At 38.8% G+C, this 20,384-nt stretch overlaps 1 protein-coding gene across 1 annotated transcript in view; it reads left to right on the forward strand.

The window, feature by feature from the left end:
• The first annotated feature begins 270 nt into the window (after window positions 1-270).
• AHR (aryl hydrocarbon receptor) overlaps window positions 271-20,384 on the forward strand; it is a 62,745-nt gene continuing 42,631 nt past the window's right edge. Inside the window, exons 1-2 of the mRNA XM_082296403.1 lie at window positions 271-762; window positions 8,389-8,576. Of these exons, the coding sequence (XP_082152529.1) occupies window positions 707-762; window positions 8,389-8,576 (244 nt within the window). The 5' untranslated portion in view covers window positions 271-706. The remainder of the gene's footprint in view (window positions 763-8,388; window positions 8,577-20,384) is intronic.

Consider the following 20,384-nt stretch of genomic DNA (forward strand, 5'->3'; position numbering starts at 1 on the left):
CCCATCCCCACCCCACCCCCATCCCGGAGCGCTCCCGCCGCGCTCCCCCCGCCGCCGCGCGGGTCCTCCCTCTCCTCGCGTGACCTTCCCAACATGGCGGCGCGGCCGCCCCTGCCCCCTCCGCCCCGCCGCCGCCGCGAGGGGCCTCCCCGGCGAGGGGGCGGTGGCGGCTGTCAGCCGGGCGGGGCGGGACCCGGCCGGGAGCGGGCGCGGGGCCGGGCCGGGCGGTGCGGGGCGGTCCCGGAGCCGCGCACTCTGACAGGCGCTCGGCCAGCAGACGGCGGCCGCGCCGGGGTGCAGAGCCCGCCGCGCACCCTCCCACCGCCGCAGAGGAGCCGACAGGGAGACGGCGTCGCCTCGGCGGGGAGACGCGGCGCGAACGGCGCTGGAAAGCCCCGACCGCCCCCATACCTGTGCCCTCCAGGGGCGGTGAGTGGGTGTAGCCGCCGCCGATCACCTGGGATCCCGCCCCGCAGCGCCTCCGCCTCCCGTCCTCGCCCGCCCGGGGAAGGTGCCACCGCCACTGCGAGCGAGCGAGCTCCGGGCGGCCGCGGGCAGCAGGAGCGGGGCCCGCGGGCGGAGCAAAGCGAGGGCTGCGGCGCCGGTGGGGCTCTCCCGCTCCCAGCAGCCGGGGCGAGGCGGGCAGGAGGGGCGGCGGCCCCCGGCCGGCGGCGCCCCCGGCGCGGGGCGCTAGAGCCGCGGCAGGATGAACCCCAATGTCACCTACGCCAGCCGCAAGCGGCGGAAACCTGTGCAAAAAATGTAAGCGGCCCCGCGGACGGGCGGGAGGCCAGGCGAGGTGGGGAGAGCGAGCGACGGGCTTCCCGGAGACGCGCCGTCCTGCGGCGCACCACGCCGCGGGGGCCCGGCGGGGGCAGCCGTGGGGCGGTGCGGTGCAGGGCGCCCGGGGGTGCTGGTGCCTCAGGGTGCCGGCAGGATTGTTACTGCTTTTAGGGTTTTTCTCCTCCACCCCGAAAAAAGAAGAAGAAGGGAGCGTCGGGGTGCGGAGGGTCGCGGCGGTGGAAGGGGGGAGCGGTGCCGGCAGCGCGGCGCAGCCGGCTGACCTAGATTGGGAGGCATCTGAGGTGACGGCTCCGCGCGGTGGCTGCGCTCGCCCCGCCGGGGCGGGTGCCGCGCTCCCCGCTGCGCATCCGCAGCGCTCCGCACCGCGCGGCCGCCGACCCGCTCAGGTGTCTCTGCGGAGAGCGCGGGGTCGGAGCCGGGAAAGGCTTGGCCGGTTCCCACCGTTTAGGGCCTGCCTACGAGGACTGAAATGTGATGCGTTTATTTGTGTAGAGCCAAAGAAACCCATGTGCAGTAGACCAGTCGAAAGAGGGGGAAAATAAAAAAGCTTGGCTATATGGTGGCTTTTTGTTAATTAATGTATATTTTTGAAACTGTGGGAACAGCTTAGTGCCGGAGTAATTTTGGATGATGCACCTGCTTTAGGTTTGCATCCTAGGTTTTATATCCTTCACTAAAACGTTGCTCTCATGAGGGGAATTTTCAGGCTAGCGGAGATGCTTAACTTGCACTTTCAACTGAAAGTCAAGAATCTATAGGTCATAAAAAGTAGCAAAGGTAAACTACTGAGTTGCAAGAAAAACAAGCAAAGCTCAAAAAATCCCTATGCATTTCTGTGGGTTACTTCTGTAGATGTAAAATAACTCCAAGGACTAGAAAAGCATTAAAGCAAAAAATGAAAAAATATTTTATGAAATTATATTGTGAATGATATGTTTTTAGATTCACAGCAGACAACTGTCTTGGGGCAAAGGGAATTAGCTTGAGTGCTTGCTTCTTTAAGGTTGGAGTTATTAGAATGAATGCATGTATATAGTTTGGGAGTTTTTTACTCCACAAATTAGGAAAAAAGGTCTAAAAATGTGTGTGTGTATATATATATATTTAATTCCCCTGCTAGAAAATTCATTAATTATGAAGAGACCAATGTCTGCTTTTTTGACCATTCATTTCCAAATAAAAAGGTAGAGGTACCTAATTAAATTAACACTTCAGATTTGGATTTTTAAGAATGAAATCAGTGTTTGTTCATGAGGAAGTGAAATGTGTTGGTGACATTTGTAGCCTACTAATAGCTAAAGGCAAATGGTTCTGATTGTGAAAGGGTGAGGTATTCTGCCTTGCTGGTGAGATCACTTAATGTCTGGCTTGTTATTAAATTTTGGTTAGCCTTAGCTAGAGGATGTGAAACCTTCTTGTTTAACCTTACTGTAGTGTCTGTGTAAGTAATCCTTTCCCCTGTATCTTCTTGTTATGTAAGTTGGCTGAACTGCTGTGATTAGTTGAAGTTGAAGCTTTATTACTAATGGGAACTATTTTTCTATCAAGGGACTTTGCCTTAGGATCAGAGGGAGAAGTCTGTTCTCAAAATAAAAGTATTCATATTGAAACAGTTTGTTCACCTGTAATTGAAGTGGAGGCTGATTATTAACCCACCTTGCTTGGATTACTGGAAATTATTTTTATGTAAGACATTTATCTTGCTTTTAACACATTTATCCTGTTCATCCTTTTTCCTTCTCAAAATGTGTTATGCTCTTTGGTTGCTGCTTCTGTTGGGCCAGCCTTGGAGAAATTGCTAGGCTCTGATTTCTCACAAAGTTACTTACAGACCATACCTTTAGGCCAAAAAAAAGTGAGACAGGCAATAATCTTTTTTTAAATGATTGCGGGAGAGACGAAAGATGTACTTGGTACTGGCTAATAAAGGTTTGATGCTGTCATTTTAATCTGTTTGAAGTTGATTTTTCCTTCTCTCAGCAGAATTCGGTTATTCAAAAACAAAACAAAACAAAAAAACAAAACAAAAAAAAAGAGGTGATACATTTCTGAGACTAGTATAGTTTATATTTTATAGAAGAGATTGTATCTGTTGATATTTCTAATGTTTTGTTTGCCATATATGTAACTCTCAGTAGAGCATAATAATTAGAAATCTGTGGAGACAGCTTATATAAATGAAAGGTGGTGTACGTATAGTGCTATAGTTGCCATAGGAAAAGAATGAAATAGGAGAAATACTTCTTGTTTCAGGTACAAATAACTCATGAAAACCATGGTCATAACTCTGTAACAATTTAAGAAACTTCCTTCCTACAACTCCCAGTTTTTACTGTGTGCCCTGTAGAGAAGAGAATTTGAGAGGGAATCACAGGCTGTTGTCTAACAGTGCCAAGTGTTGAAATGTGCTTTTTTGATTCAGTCAGGAATTACAGTATTGCAGCTGAAAAAGAAAAGCAATTGCGGGGGAACATAACAGTCAACTGTTCCTGCAATTCATCTTATTATGTTGTCATGTGAGGGAAGAGAAAAAAAGATGCAGAACATGTGCACTCCAATTGCTTGTAGAATGCTACAGAAATCACTTTCTCAATACCTTGGAGTCTTTCAATTTCCTCCCTCCTTAAGGTTTGAACCCTGTGAGTCCCCCTGGTGGCAACAGGGCTGGGGGGATTTTTCACTCCCCACTGAGGCTTGGGGAGCAATGGCGTGGCCCCTGCTTTAGGTTTTTGTCTTTTTTTCCAAACCTTGAGTTTCTTTGGCTAGTGATTATTAAGTGAACTAATATACTAGTATTTTAGTTGGAGGGGAAAAAAATGCAAGTTTTATGGAAGTGGGGTTTACTGCAGATAGATTCTAACGTGAGATGAAAGGTGTTATATAAGTACAGCTCCAACTTGCAGTTTTTATGTCTCTCTGCCTGCTAGCTCTGATTTGGTTTGGTTGGTTTGTTTTTTTTTTTCAGTGTTTGGATAGGAATTCTTTTGTATAACTGGATAAATATAATAGACAAGGAATGGGGTGGGGAGTTCTAAATGTTTCATACTATGCAGAGGCAAAAAGAATAATGATTTGTTTATTTAGTAGACTAAATTTAAAAATTACGATAGTGTTTTCTTCTGTGTTATCTTAAATAGATTTATGATATTAGTGGTCCAGAAGTTTGACTGGTTGATCCTTAATGATGAGTAGTCCTAGTAATGTTAGAAAGCAGAGCAGAGAAATTTTAATTTAAAAAATTGAAACTGTTTATGTGTTCTTGCAAGGCAAACAAACAAGAAGTGCCAGAATAAGCTTTCAAAAAGGAAGATTATCAGAAAAGAAAAATAATCTTTGAAATATTCCTTTGTGTAAAGCAGTATCTGCTACAAAGCAGTTTGCACCTCTTATTTGAAATGGAGGCAATTAAGACTCTTGTCATATGTAGAATAAACTTCTTATATATTTGTCAGTCTTGGGGTAGCTGTGTGTTACATGTAGACTGCTACTTAAAAGTCACTTGTTTTAAGGTTTGTTGGGTTTTTTTGATTGGTTGGTTTTGGTTAATGTTTCTTGCAAAAGTATACTTTTTAGAAAGAGAATCTGCAGCAAATGGAGGTGTACATATATAGGTAACATGGTCAGTAGACAGGAACCTAATATTTTGTTTATTTTTTCCAAGAAATCCTGGCTTGTTATCTTAAAAAGTATTGAGGTATGTTAAAAATGAGTGTCAAACTTTCATTCTTGATTAGTGCTCTGGATATTTCTATCACTCTGGTTGAATCCTTCATGCGCCAAACCAACCTGAACAAACTATAACTATTTACTACTGGAGGACAAACAATAGCCCAGAATCAGATGAGTAGCATGTCAGTGCTTGAGGTTTTTTTGGTAAAACAACTTTATCCCTTCAGCAGTTTGAATCTGGACTGGTTTCAGTCTCTGCTGAAAGAGCCACTGCAAAGAGTCTCTGCCCCTGCAGGATTGGTTGACAACAGCTTTGAATCTAAGAAGTCGATAGTCTGTGTCTTATCCGTTGTTTCCAAAGAAATCATCAGCGGAATTTTCAGTAACTGTAAATTCAGTGTGGGAAATAAGAATAAATGCTTAGAAGTATTTTTCAGTTGCTAAAGTAAATAGAGAAATTTTTAGGATTGTATTACTTGCTTAGTGATAACTGATTTCATATACCTGTCCTCCACTCTGTGAAATTCTATGCATAAGAAGAACATATGTTTTTGCATGTACTATTAAATATGAGATGAAAAATATTCAAAGCTGAGAAGATTAAATCCATTAGTTGGGTGACTTGTTTATTCTTTCTTATGTCCTTCTTTCCTAAGCAATAACACAGTTCTGATGAACTAATAATTAGGGGTTTTTAACAAATTAATTTTTTTTTAAAACATGGCTCTGTATCTCTAGTGTTCTTCTTGCACATTCTTTTATTCTCTGATTTCATTTCACACTTCAGTCTTGTTACTAAGGAATCATGCTTTTCAGTGCTTGGTTGTTTGGTTTTCTACTTTTTTCCCCAGCGTTTTATGTTGTCGTGAACAAAATAAACTTCTACTCTTTTGGCATTTTCTCAGAAACTGCTTCAATTTCACTTTAAAATAACACAAATGAGCATGTAAATATTGAAACTTAATTTGACCTTTTGATAATAATTAAGACTCAGGTAATTGTGCACTTTTTAATAATTTAGTGTTAATGTCTGTGAAGGTTTGCATGATGAGCATGTGTAGTGAAAACTTCTGATTAAATATTCTGAGCAGACCTGTGAAAACAGCAGTCAGCTGGTGTTTTGATGGCAAATCCTTTAAAATTGTTAAGTCAAAAATTAAGTGTTCTTGCTTGTCTTGCAGCTGTTGGGCAATAATTTGTAGATCAGTTAGAGGCACTGAGTGTACAGACATCTCTGGTCTTTGCTTAGGGAATTCAGATTTCCTATGAAAGGTAGAAGATTAAGAATGGAGAGATCAGCTTAAATACATTCCTTCTTTTAGTCTTTTTTTTTTTTTTCTTTTAAATAAAGCACATGCATGGATTTAATCTTGCCATTGCACATAATTTGCCTTGAAGATCATTTTCTGCATTGAAGCTCGGCTGTCTTTAGCATCGAGGGTTTATGTAAGTGGATGGAAAATGGTTTAGCTTGCTGCTTATGCCCCCAGCACTTCCGCCCTTATTCCCTTCATCACCGAAGGATCTATTTTTATATAATGAATTTTAGTTGGGTGACAAGGGGAAAAATTAGGGATAATCAATATTTGATTTGAGGGGAGAGAATATGGCAATATTTATGCTGCAAATACTGGTAACTTAGTATTTGGAAATGCTTTGAGCTACTTAAAAGTAAGAGAAATCTTTAGAAAGTAAACTTAAAGTAGAAAAACAATCACATCTAACTGACTATCTGATGAGATGACTGCACAATTGCACATAGTTTCAACTACTTTGTCAATTTTCATGTTTAAAGCAAAGCAGGGGACAGTTTTTAAGATAAAAAAGCCTGTTACTTAGTGCTGATTTATTTCATAAAGTTTGCATGTGTTGAATGGTTTCTCTGGGGTCCTCTGCTTTTCAGAAGCAGATCACTTTGATTTGATAGTACTTAGCTGTTCACTGGTTGTTATACAACTGTTACATGCTTAATGTTTAAAATCCATTATTTTATTTCTACATTTAGAAACTGTCTAATACATAAAAAAAAAATTTAAGAAATATCCTTTAATGTCGCTGCTACTGCTTGATGATTTTGACCTTGATTTTTTTAGGGCTATACTTAAGTTTTGTTAATCATATGGCTTGTACAAGTTAATATTCTGCCAGCAGTAGAGAATATGAAGAAAACCTTGCTAAATTATTTAAAGTTTAATGTTCACTTGGGAATATGGTAAACTGCTGGTGTCAAAGTTGTGATTTGTGACTGAAGCACACATGTAACCAAGTAGTTTAGTTTGTCATCCATTGCCACTGATGATGAGCCTATTTTTTTTTTTTCAAGAGAAAGAATTTTCACAATTCTTGATTCAACTGTTTTGCCCACTTTTCAAATGTTTTTCAGGATAAAGCACTACTAATTTACAATATTTACTCTGCAGCAAGTTTAACTTTATCCATCTGGGAAGTAATTTCTGCTGATGTATTATATTTCTGTCTGTTAACAACATTATGTATTATGGCATCTTCACATTTCCAGGCTCCGCAAAGGCTCCTTTAATGTGGAAAAGGACAGTTGTAGTGCTGGGGAGCAGGCAGCCAGGCTTAAGTGCAAGTTTTTGACAAGTGACAATTGAATAAGTAATGGCTGTAAAAAGAAGGGCTTGAATTTAAACTAACAAGAAGTGTAATTGAAACATAAAGTAAAAACAAGCTAAAAATAAGAATGTCCACTCTATCAGTACTCATTTGACTGAAAACACTAGATGAAATTACTTTTCGGTATGGTTTAAGCAGTGGCAAAAATAACTACTGGCACTTCTGCAATTGCTTATCATAAAATTGATATAAGGATGACAGTTGGGAGCAGACTAAATGAACTACTGGAGAAATTAGCTGCTCAATGTCTTAATGCTCAGTATTTTTGAGTGATGCATCTTGCAGAACCAACATTTCTGTAAGAGAAGCACAAATTGATAACTGCTGTAGATCTCATGTAGAACTGCAGTACTGGAAAAGCGAAAGTGAGTCACTCTTTAATTAGTAAACTATTTAATAAAGAAGATAAAATGTACTTTGGCTTATGCATATAAATTACTTGGTTTCAGTATTGGCTTGTAATGACTAATTGCAATTCAAATGAGTAGGGGTTTAAACCTGTTCCCAGACTTCTGTGTATGTGGGAAGAAGTATCTGGAATTGGAGCTCAGGGTGGATATGAATGGATAATACCAAGTTTACAAAACCCTCATTATGTAATTCATAAAACAAAGCTTTCACAATTGTTCTTTGTGAGGTACAAAGGCATGCTTTTGTCATGCTGTACTCAAATGAAATGGCTTCAGCTGAGAGGTGACTTAAAGGATGAGCTCCTACAAAGATTTTATATGCTGGCTGAGCTGTATCTCATGGTTTTCTGTATAGTTTTGGATGCCTAGCAACTTACTAAAATTTTGTTGTATTCAATTAATAATAGCCTGTTACAGACTGATAAAAATTGAGGACATCTGTGAGAAATTGTTATTGAAGTGAAAAAGTGTACTGTCAAATTTATTTGTACACAAATATTACTAGAAGTTATTGATGTATTTGGAATACTATCATTAGGAAGAATTCAAGTGAAATTTGACTGAAAATATAGGAAGCTTTTTATAAAAAATGCTGAATCTCAAAGGTTTCAAATGTTCATTGCAAGTTCAAATGGATGTTGTAGCTCAAACTGGTTCATTTAACCAGTGTGTGTGTGTGTTAGAAGGGAGATTAAGCCATTTTAGGTTAATTTTTTTTTTTTCCAATGGGGAAACAAAGTCACTTGGGAAAATATTTTAGTTGTTACAGTTTGAGAATGTTACAATTTGTAACTTTAGGCTTGGCAAATATTTGCCTTCATTTTGGAACAGACCTGACATTCATATTGTGTTTGTTTTTTTGCCACAGTGTAAAGCCATCCCCAGCTGAAGGAGTCAAGTCCAATCCATCCAAGAGACACAGGGACCGCTTGAATGCGGAGCTGGACCGCTTGGCGAGCCTGCTGCCTTTCCCTCAAGATGTTATCGCCAAATTGGATAAGCTGTCTGTGCTTAGGCTTAGCGTCAGTTACCTGAGAGCTAAAAGTTTTTTTGACGGTAAGCACTGGGAATTTATTTGGGTTTGAACTGCTCGTAAAATTCATTTTATACTGTATGTTGATTTCAGCTGTTTAAGTACTTAAAACTGTTAAATTTATCTGTATTTTAATGGAAACTCCAGTTTCTTGAATATATACAATGTAACTTTGTAAAGTAAGCTTTCCACTTTCTTGAAACCAAATGTAACTACTTTCATTTCACTTAGGTCACCAGCCTTTCAATGCCCTGCATTTGGAAGTAATATTGCCCTTAATGAGTCCTCCAGTCCTCTTCATCAGACTGTCAAAGATACCCAAGAGATTTCTCTTTTCCCCCTGTGAAAATTGCCTTTGTACAACTACTACAGTTTCAAAATGTCGTATGAGTTCCCATCCAGTTGTATTTTGCTTAATGATGCATCAGAAATGATTTTGCTTTGATGTAAAGTAATTGATAGTGCCCCTTCCTACAGTTTATTGCAAAGGTGACTTGTAAAGAATAGAGACAAAATCTCTCCTGTGTCCAAGTCCTGATTAATGCAGGACATGAGGCATTAAAATGACAGCTAAGGTTCTCCAGTTATGTGGGCAGGTGTGCACTGACCCCAGTCCTGGCAAGGGTAATACAGCAACACTCAGAGTAGTCATGGGGTCAGAAGTGAGTGTCCTTGGTCACCTCAGAGCTGGCCAAGGAGTCCTGTCCCTCCCTCTCCTTCGCTACCTGAGCTGCTCTGTAGGGTGAGATGCACTGGCTGGCTTCATGCCAGTTTCTTCAAAGGCAGACATAGTCTGATCCTTTTCATTGCATGAATAAAGCAAGGAGCTTGTATTAATTGTCCTTTTCTTTTAGCAATCACTGAGATTTTACAATTATTATATTGAAGATGAAATTTTATTGATCAGCTGTAGCTGAAGAATCTTGATTGCAATGGAGTTGATATTAAACTTCAAGTTGTTTTTAAACTTTTTTGGACATTAAAATAACCTCTGTCCTCATCAGTTTGTCTCAGCCTCCAAAACATGGACGAAAGGAGTCAAGAAACCTGTCTAAGATAGTTCCACTTTTTCCTGCAGTACTAAAGAATGTTTATTTTCACTTATTGTGTCAACTGGCTTCAGTTTATCAGTGCTTATAAATTTATATTCAGTTTTATTGCTTGAAGAATATATCCAAGTGTCCTGATTTCTGTGCTTGTTCAGGACAGTTCTTAGTATGAAGTCTAAGCTGTAAGGCTAGATCTGGCCAAATATTTCTAGCAGGTTTTTTTTTCAGATGAAAATGTTTTCTTACATCAAATGAGAGTTCTCTTGGCACCTCAGTTTCATGAAAATCTTTGTAAGATGTTATCTGAGGCAGACTGCTGTAACAGAAATTATTTTGCTTGCCTATGTTCTCTTGGTGAATTGAAGAAATTCTAGTCTCAATGAAATGAGCTTTGTTGTATTTGTTTTAATTATGTTTTCTGAAATAAATCCAAGACTGCAAGTGATAATAGCAAATCTTAATTTCTCATCTCAGTTTCTTGTGCAGTGGAACTGCTTGATTTTTATTCTTGCTGCCTTTTCCACCCAATTTGCACTTGAAGGTCCTGGAATAGAGTTTAAGGCTATGATTTCTCTACACGGGAAAAGAAAAAAATTATACCATCAGATAGAATAGCTCCAGTAGAAGTTGTCTTAATGGGTTTTGTTACCAGAAAAAGTCTTTTTGCTACTTCTTTTCAGGCCTTTGTATTGTAGGACTACAAATCAGGTTAGTCATCAGTCTCCATCTGAAGGTATTTAAAGACTAACATTGATGACTTAAGTGAAGGTAAACAAAAGTAACCAATTTATGACTGACAGACACAATAGTGAAAATTAGATCTTTCTACTGTTTTAGTTGTCTTAAATAACATGGAATCTATTTCAGTGAAATTCACCCTCCAAAAGAAAAATTAGTGCTTTGAAGAACAGAATTAGCAAAAAACTTCTGAAAACCCCTAGGTTTGATTTTTATGATCTGTCTATGCAGTGCTTCTCAGACGGGCTTTTTTGAAAGAGTGTGTTGTGTGGTTGAATATATACGGAAAACCCTGTAGAATAAATCTGGCAAATGCAAGAGTGAGCTCTGATTGTCACCTTGAGTGCCTAGACCGAGCCAAAGCTCCACTTTATTAACACAGCATGCTGAAGTAAAGGGAAACACTAAATGAATAACAGGATGCAAATGGGGGGTGTGTAAATTCCTGCGGAAAGTAAAATATAAACGCTTAATCATATGATCTTGCTTGAAAGGAAACCCAAGTTTTTGCTGTAACAATAGATTTTTTTTTCAAAGAAAACACTTGCATTTTTCCAAGTTTAAATAATCTAGAGTGAATGTCTGTTTTCTGAAGGCGGAAGTCTGGGGGGAGAAAAAGAACTCTTTTGTGAAAGACATCTCAGAAAATTACATCAATTTGGATAAATGTGCCTCACTTAAATGTCTACAAGGTTTTTTTAAAAGCTCTGTGTGTGTTTATATATGTGTGTGTATATATAAAAAATAAAAAAGCACCACCAAAGAACACCTTCCCTTGACTGTAGTCATTACGATGGTACAGTGGTACAGAATGTTCTCTGGAGCTAGAGGCAGGTGAGTTTTTCTGTAGTGTCTACTGAAATATTGTAGACCTCTGCATGCTTGCTGTATTTCAGGTTGTAGGAAAGAGTTATATGCATTTTTCTCTTCCCCAACCTCAAAAGATCTTACTTTCTTGTGTTGGTGATTGTATTCTGTTAAGCAGTTGCTTTTGATTGTTTTTCTCTGTTGGTGAAATTATTGTCCTGCTAAGTGACCCTGTAGATACACTGGTTTAGTGTGGTCAGGTTAGTCTCAAGACCACATTATGTCAGAAGGCTTTCTCTATCCCCATGTCAGGCACTCTGGCATGCTTTTATATGCACAAATTTGACCTTGACTCAAGAAGGAAATTGCAGTAGTGGATTAAAATAGTGAGTCTCAAGTCTGTTTCTTTATAAAGTCTTGTGTGACAAGTCAAAGCTAAAAAGTGTTTTAGGGTGGTGTTGCTTCTCAGCTGTGCAGTTCTACCTGCTGTACTGAAGTGGATTAGCAGTCCTCAAAGTCAAGCAGGTTAGCTTAAATCACCACTGGAGTGTTTATTTTGTGCATGTAAGATACTTTCTGAAAGTGGCTTAAGGCAAGCTTTTTATTTATAAGAGACTAGGATGAATCAGGCAGGTGTCTGCTGACAATCAGAAAAGACTTTGTGTGTTGTCCTGGTATTATTTCAGTTCACTTTGATGTTAAGTGCCCATGCATGTGTGCAGTCAGCAGTGAAAAATATAAAGTAGAACATGGGACAACAGTTCTTTGTGTGGACGCAGGTTAGTGTGAGCTCAGCAGCTGGAGCACCACTGGGCAATCATTTAGCATAGCCTGTGTTTCCCATGCATACTAAAGGAAAAAGCCCTTTTGCCTCCAGGTTTGGTCCTTATATGATGAATTGATAATCACTTAAATACTTTACTGTGGTGAGGAAAAACTTTCATAATTATTCTTCTTGGGATTTTGGTGAAACAGATTAAAAGGTTAAAAGTAGAGTTTGTATGACTGATCACTTTTTTAATGTTAGGGGGAGAATTTTTCTTTTAAAGGTGTACTGAGAATAAAGGAGAGGCTTGCAGAATCTAAAATGAAGTAGCTGTGCTATGTGTGCCTATCGATACATTAGAAACAAAATTCAACATCTTGCTTATTAATTGTCCTTTCATCCATTTCACTAAGAATTCCTGTGGTTTAAAGTATGTGGGGTTTTTTTCCCCTCTTGCTTATTGGGCAGTAATCTGCATTTATAGAATAAAGTTTCTGCTCAAAATTAGTTTAGAATTGGTTTCTTATGTGGGATGCTAGTGATTCTGGCAAGCACAGCAATAACAAACTAATTAAGATTTCTTTTTTCCAGTAAGTTTGCATTGCCTTTTTTTTTTTTTTTTTTGCTTTGTAATATAATTAACACACATTCCTTGGCATAGTATAGCTTAAATTTGCAGTGCAGCCACTGTCATCATATAAAATATATTTTTTGATAATGTATTTTTCCTGTCATGCCCGCTTTTCTATCATATGTGCTGGAGAGAACAGACTGCATGGGGTTCCTGTTCTGGAGAGTATGGCTAAGATATACACATGGGAAAGACAGGCAGAGTGGGAGACAATGTATTTATTCTGTCGCGCTGAGAAGGGCAGCAACATGTTTCCAGTCTAGCAGATATACACAGCCTTTCTGCCAAGTGTCAGGTGGCGGTCTGGAACAGAAACCTGAAAGTACAAAAATTGTTTAAACACAACCCAGTAAGACCAGGATAATACAGTAGATCTGTCCTGACTTGCTTTTATTTTAGACAGTTACCATCTTTACCTGCCGTGTCTGTCTAATGCAGTTTTCCTCATGTATTTTTTGAAAGTGTTCCTTCCCTTTCATGTTACCTCCTTTCCCTGCTCCTGCTGCTGCATACATAGATGCTTGACCTCCACACTAGGAAAAGCTAAAGCCCTGTAGGGCAGTGGAGTTAGGCTACACTTACTGCTTTTGAGTGTTTATGTGGATGTTGCATAGGAATTTACTCTTGCCAGCAGCTTCTAGTGGGCTTGGCTAGTATTATTTGTTTCAGGACTCTGTCTTAAGCTATTTTTTTACACCTAAGGTAGAAAATACACCATAGTTTGGTTGTTCTCTAACTAGGTTTTCTGTATCTGGTATTTTATACCATGCACACAAATTAATTTTCACAGTTTTGAATGAGCTTCTTTGAATCTCATCTGAGAGTTGGAGAGAAAAAAAATAATCAGGAAAAAAAAACCCAACCCAAACAAACCAACTGTTTCCTTTTATACTCTCTTCCCCCCTGGCCCAAATCCAAAGTTATTACAAAATGTGAACCTTGGAATTGTATGGTTATTTCAGTATCAGACTATCATACCATTCAAATTATTTCCTAATCCATGCTTGTTCTTTCACTGTCTCTTTTTTTTCTTTTTTTTCTCCAAACCTCCCCCCTTGCCCCCAATCTCCTGAGATTCACACTGAGCATTTGGGACTGTCTGCTACAGACTATTTTAGCCTGTATTTTACGTAACAGACGGTAAGTAGGGATTTAAGCTTTGAAGTCCTACATTCCGATCTTCAAAAATGATGATCAGAGCCATGTAGCTGTGATGTCACCCTAAATCACAAAATGTGTATGTTTTCACAATCTTAGCTTTTGTTTTTGGGAGTGCTGTGTCACTAGGCATCTGATGCAGCTGGGCAGCTCTATACCCCCATGGGCTGATGCAATTTAATATAACCCAAACTGAACACATAAAATTGAAAATTCTGTTTATATCACAAAGTATGAGCTTAAAATGTCATTGTATTTGTAGGATAAGAGGAGAAACCAATACAAATGCTAACAGGTTAATGTGTTCTTTGGATTTTCTTTTCCTGTTACATTCTGGTATTTCAGTGATTGATGTTAATGATTGTTAGAACTCTGTTTGCAAGGAAGAGAAATGAAAGGTTATCTCTTCTTCTCTGCCCTATGTGTATTATTTAATCAAAGGCATATGAAAAGTCATTGTAGGAGCCTCTTATGTTCCACAGAGATGTTGTAAAATTTCTTGAAAACCCTGTCCCAGTATGCAGAGCATTTATTTTTTTCTCTGTAGCCCTTGTTAATAGAGAGATCAGTTCTAAGCATACTGTTCTGGGCTTTGCTCTGGATTCCTGGCTCTTGTTTACAAGATCAGAGCCTAAAATATAATTTATCCTGTTCTAACAACATCAGTGTTCTGGAGATTGACACTGTTGTATGACAGTCAAACCGAGAACAGGTAGCAAGATAAAAAGCCTAGCCTCAGGAAGTACCCCTGCTTCTCTGGCCTTGTATATTCCAAGTCTTGTAACCTTTGCTAATGTTATTGCTGTACTGTAGCACCTAAAGATAATGCGATTTGGAGCTTTTTGGTTCTGTTATACAAATCACCACAACTGTTGCTCCCTCCTCCAATGAAAGTTTGAGTGGAGAATTAGAAGTAGCACTGGGCTCTCAACATCTGTTTTCCATGGGCTTCATGTTTCATCCATCCGAATTTGAAGAAGTATGGTTTGCTTGAGTATGGCCTTAGAAATATGTCCTAGTTATTTAAGGCTTCAGTAGGAATACACATTAAAAATGTGTACAAATAATCTATTAATACTGGAATAGTTTTTACTGCTCTCTGTGCCTTTATGACTCAGCAGTTTTCCTCCTGTGTGTGCTTGCCAGTGGAAGAAATGCCCTAGTTTTTCCTTATCAGAATACAGACAAAGTCAAACAGGAAATAAGACGTGCTTGTATGATTGAGCTCTGTACATGTTTACAGTTCTAGCCAGTTATAACGCTGTTTATTTTTCCTGAGTAAACAAAAACTTCACCTTTGCTAAAACAGTTTCTGTTCTGTACATGCTTTCATAAACTGCTTAAAGAATGATTGCCCTGTGAATTGTCTTGGAAATCCAGCTAGATAAATAGAAGCTAATTCTGTTTACCAGAGCTTGGTCATTGTAATTGTTGAATTTATTAGTTACCTCTTTTTAAAGAAGTAAAAATAATGAATTTCAAAAGTGCTCTTCAAAGTTTCAGGTAATGTATTGATAAATAATTCCTGGTAAAAGTCTCTTGGGAGCTCCTACTCATCAGTGCAGTGTCCAATCTGGATGTTTTAACAAGGTACTATGTAAATGATAAAACTTACCATAGTTACTCTAGAGACTTAAATGAACTAAACTATAAGAACTAGAATGAATAGTTATCTGAAACTACTTTAAGAAAATGTAGGTTTGCTGCATGCCAGCTGTGAACATTAAAGGGGACCTGCAAATAGGAATTAGTCACCCTTAGTGATGCATGCTGAACACTGTTTTTAATTGAACAAAGAGATGCTCGTTCTTTTCCACTGAATAATTGCCTCTTGAAATTTAACACATGTGCATTTTGAATTGCACATTACTGCACACTTTATGCGTGGCATTGTATAACATCTAATAAGCTGAAAGATATACATACCTGGCCCCTCTAGAAAAATTATAACTGATTGCAGAAAGTAGGAATTACTGGAGTATGCCCACAGCCTGACTGGTCAAATATTCTGACTTCCCCATCAAATTCCATTGTCACATCTTGAACAGTACAATTCCTGTGGGCCACCAGAAGATAACTAGATTTGTGAGTGAATTCTCTTTTTCCTCTTGATGTCTCCATCTGAGCTACAAACTGAAGGATGATGTCTTTCCTTTATTGATGCTTTTCTTTATGCCACATTTTTTAATATGCCATATTTTACTTATTTGGAGGAAAAAAATAAGGATAGACCCCAGTTTCGTCCTTGCTTATATCATTTATTTTTTGGTTTACTTTTACCAGACAACGATAAGAGATGTGCCTAGAACAGAACAAAGAGTCTTTCTGGCTTATCCTCACAGCTGCTCTGAATTTTGCTTTGATACTGTCATGCTCTGTATGGTGCTATGTGTAATATCTTACCAGAGACCAGGCTGTCGATTTGATCACATTAAAGGATGTTGAAATGCATCTGGTGTCATACAACACATTGATACTGAGGGCTTTTTTTAATATGCTTTCTTGACCTAGTTAATGGGAAACTTTGTAGACAGGCGAAGCCTATTAGTAGGTCTGATGTTAAGTTACATAATTGTGTGGTTTGTAGCTGATCCTTCAGAAGGATAGCAATGCAAATACGAATTCCTGGTCAGTATGTTATCAGGTGGCATAAATGCTAATGTTATACCTAGTGATGTAGAGGGGGGGAAAAAAACTCCCCCTCTTCATGCACTCCATCATCACTTGAAGGTAAAGCTCAAGACTTAATGATCTTCTGCAGGAAAGGTTTGAGCCCCATAACCAAGAGCTTTTAGGAATGTATTAGCCTATGCATTTCTCAAGTGTCCCCCTTCCCTTTGTCTTGATTCATATTGGGTGACTGCAAGCCCTGTGTAATTAATTGCAATTAATTACTTTCAGCATTAGGAACATCAACTGCACTGAATCCATCAGTGCTTCTTGTAACATGGCAGCACTACTGTGTAAAAGCTACTGCCTTAGTTAAGTGAAGAAGTTCTTCCTCAGCTTTATCCGGTGAGAATACTTGTCTCCTCTGGAGGCTAGGCGCAAATCATGCCTGACAAATAGACAAACAGCCCTTTTATGAAGGGTGCCTGGGTTTGTGGACAGCAGGAGAGTGGTTAATATTTTTTCCCTTGACTTTTATGGGGTCTTCAATGTTGTTTTTGTATCACCAAGCTGGTGAGTTAGCGTCTCTCCAGAGAATCTCTCCAGTTCTGTCCTAAGCGATCCATTCCTCTTCCCCCTGTGTAGTACAACTGAGGTCTTGCTGTCAATATCAATGGCAGCCTGTCAAGTTCTGGGGGTGACTAGAGGTTTCTGCAAACGACAAGGAAGGAATCATCTTTCAGTCCGAGGACATGCATGTGGCTTTTAACAAGAAAAGTCCCTGGGCTCTGGCAGTGAAATAAGCTGAGAGTAACTCCCATATCCCAAGTAGAGAAAAGACAGTCTTGGTCTGGAAAGAAAGCAATCCTCCAAAAGCTCACTTGATTCCCTTGCTATAATTCAGTCATTGCAGAAAGCCTTCTGCCAAATTGTGGAAAAATTATCAATTGGTGCAGAAATGCAACTTCATCTCTTTTGGTGGAATGCATGTTTTCCTCATTCAATTCAAGTAAGAGATATTTCTGTTAGAAAGTGCTTATTCATTAATATTTTTATATAGCAGGGGTTGGAATTGAATGGTCTTGTAAAGAAACCTTCCAAACCCACTTCCATTCCCTTTTAATGCAGTAGTTGCAAAATTCAACATTGCCTTTTACTTGTAGAATTGACTGTCCTCTTTCATGTATGGAATATAATTGACAGTTTCTGTTTTTTCAGTTAAAATTGTAGAGAAATTCTCCAGGCAAAAATTCTATGAAGTTGCCGTTGAGCCATCAGTTCAGTGAACATAAATTTAAGGCATTGTTTCAGTAGGGGAAAAAAAAAAAAAGGATTTGAGTTAATATTTGAGTACCAGGTCCAAGTCTGCGTGAGCCAAGTTCCCCAATGAAACTGATGGATAAGAAAATAACTGGGAACTGTAAAGGGAATTTAAAAACTGCTTTAGATTCCTAGGCTTTATAATAAAAATTAATACTGATGTATAAAAAGAACAGTTATTTCAATATGATTTTTTTTCTTAAGTGAAGAGTTTAACCATTTCAGAATTAGTGATTTATTTTTAAAATAATCTATGGTATTGGCTGTCCTTTTCTAGTTGGTATTAATCTTTTCTACAAATCAAAAGCCTAACAAATGGCTGGTTTTTAAACAATATATAATATCTGATTAGCTTTTGCTTTGTTCTAACATATTGAAAAATTGTAATAGGAAGAGAAAACTCTGGTTTTAGGAACCAAAGGCTCAGAAGTAGGATACTGTTAATCTAGGTTCAACTTCCCACATATCTCATTCCACAAGGAATTAAATTACTTCACTTTCTTCTTTGATTTTTCATGCCTCACCTCAAAAATATTAGGAAGACTTTTTTCCTCTCCTTTTTGTGGCTAAAGCAGTCTCATATTAATAGGTCTGATGATAAGCTACAATTTACCAGCATGCACCTCTTGCTGACCTTTTTTTCTGAAGAAGCAAGGCAGATGTACCAAGACAAGCAACTGAATGGGAAATAGCTCAGAAGAAATGTGTGTGTGCCAGGATATGGTTTTGGTGATTCAGCAGGTGACTGTCACCTCTGTGATAGGGAACAAGAGTTCATTGCCTCTAAGTCTTGAAACCACAAGCAGTATACAGTTTGGTATGTGGTTGTTAAGCTTCAAAGCCCAAGTGAGAGATTACAAATTTGAACAACTGTATGTTTCCTGAGATTTACTTTTCTGTTTTTAAGTACAAGACAAAAGCAAAGTTTTTATTCCTTACGTGTGTTTCAAAAAAAGGATCTGAACTAAAATTTAATCAGGTGACTAGGTACAGTTGGCTAACTATAAAAGCACTGCACACTAATTGCCGTTCTGCTGCGTCATACGTATGTCATATGCAAGCATTCTTGAGGCTTGTTTTTCGCAACTCTGCTTTGAGTTGAGGAGAGCTACCACTGCTGCATTAGAAGCTCAGAAATTCCCACCCACCTTTGACCCTCTCTGACCAAGGCATGATAGTTTATTCCTGATCCTACTCTTACAAGGTTCTGTAACCTTCTGCCGACTTCTTGGTCTCAAAAAGGGCAAGCTGCCTTTCAGCTCGCATGTAAATGTAATTTTGCCTTCCTTTTACATCCTCTGAATCTGGGAGTCTGATGGGGGTATTCTCAGCAAGATGCACACACATGCTTTTAGGCTTTAAAGGAATGAGCATTTATTGCATAGTGGTCACCACTGCTTATGATCCCTTTTTTATTTTTCTGTTCTTTTTTTTTTTCGTCTTCATTCTCACCCCCATATCAGGAGCAGTGGTTCCTAAAGCACAGCACAGTTTGGGGGCATCTGCTTTAGGAAGGGCAGCTGTTTATGTGAGCAGAGACTTGAGTCTTTTTTGCAGTGATTTAACTCTCATTTTTGTAGGCTAGCGCATGTTGACTTAGCATGGTGTTTCTGGACTGATTAATTATCATGCTGTGAAATAAGTTCAGTATCACTCAGTCACTCAAGTAAAAAAAAATACACAACTTGGTTGTTGGTTTTACTTTCTACTTAAGAAAACATAGCATTGTGTTAAGTACCATTTGTGGCAACTGAGGATATGTCCCCCATTTAAGGGAGACTACTGCATAAACACTTAACATTCCACACTTAATAACGCTCTTAACTCTTTCTTGAAAAAGCAACATTAAAAAGGCTAAAAACTTATAAAAACCTGAGTTCAACTGACTTGTGTAGCAGAGCTTGGGTTGGTTTTAATCAGTGTTGTGAGCAACTCAGTGGTGTGTAATGGTTTTTCAGATCTTTAACAGCAGATATTTTATTTATTTTAATCTTTTGATGATCTTGGGAGAAACACCAATCTACTTCAACAAGCAGTTCAGGGCTTGCTGAGCTAAGTTTTGGGAATGGCTCATAAGAAAGTATACTGTGAAAGTTGAGGAAAATTGTCCAATAAACAACCTGGTTTAACTTCAAGTTCTTGGGTTAGGTGAATGTCTTAAAACAGAGTATGGTATATATGTTAGGCAAGTCTAGTAAAATCTGTTGTCTTCATTCTGTAAAATGTTTCTAAAACCAGTAAGTGTACTGCTTCAATGTTATTACTTCAGCCAAATTTAAGAATGTCATAGCTACTGTTAATGCTTTTAAAAGAAATATGTTCCACATGGGTGTGATATTTTAGGGAAAAGAGTTCAATTACTGTACCACTAATATTTTGCAAAGCATTTTGCTCTAAGCATGCAGCAGGCATTTTTGTATTTGTTACTTTTATTCATAATTTTTCTGTAGTTGCTAATGCAAATTTACTGTTTGGTAGTAGTAAATTTTATAGAAAGTAGGGGCCGTGACTTGAGGAGTGAGATTTAGCTAACATTTTATATGTTTGTCTGTGTGGGAGGAAAAAAGAACATTAAGAACTCTGGTATTAAACTACTGATGTTCATGCTAGCTTTCCATTTTAGTGGGTCTAGCACTAGAATGGGATTTTTTTCAGACATGACATTTCTAGTACCTCAAAAGTCAAGAATTTTGAGAATAAACTGCTGATGTTACGAGACTTGTATGTTTGAGCTGAACTAGAAATAGTTTAG

The sequence above is a fragment of the Coloeus monedula genome, assembly GCF_965178545.1.
Source record: "Coloeus monedula genome assembly, chromosome: 1".
Taxonomy (NCBI): Eukaryota; Metazoa; Chordata; class Aves; order Passeriformes; family Corvidae; genus Coloeus; species Coloeus monedula.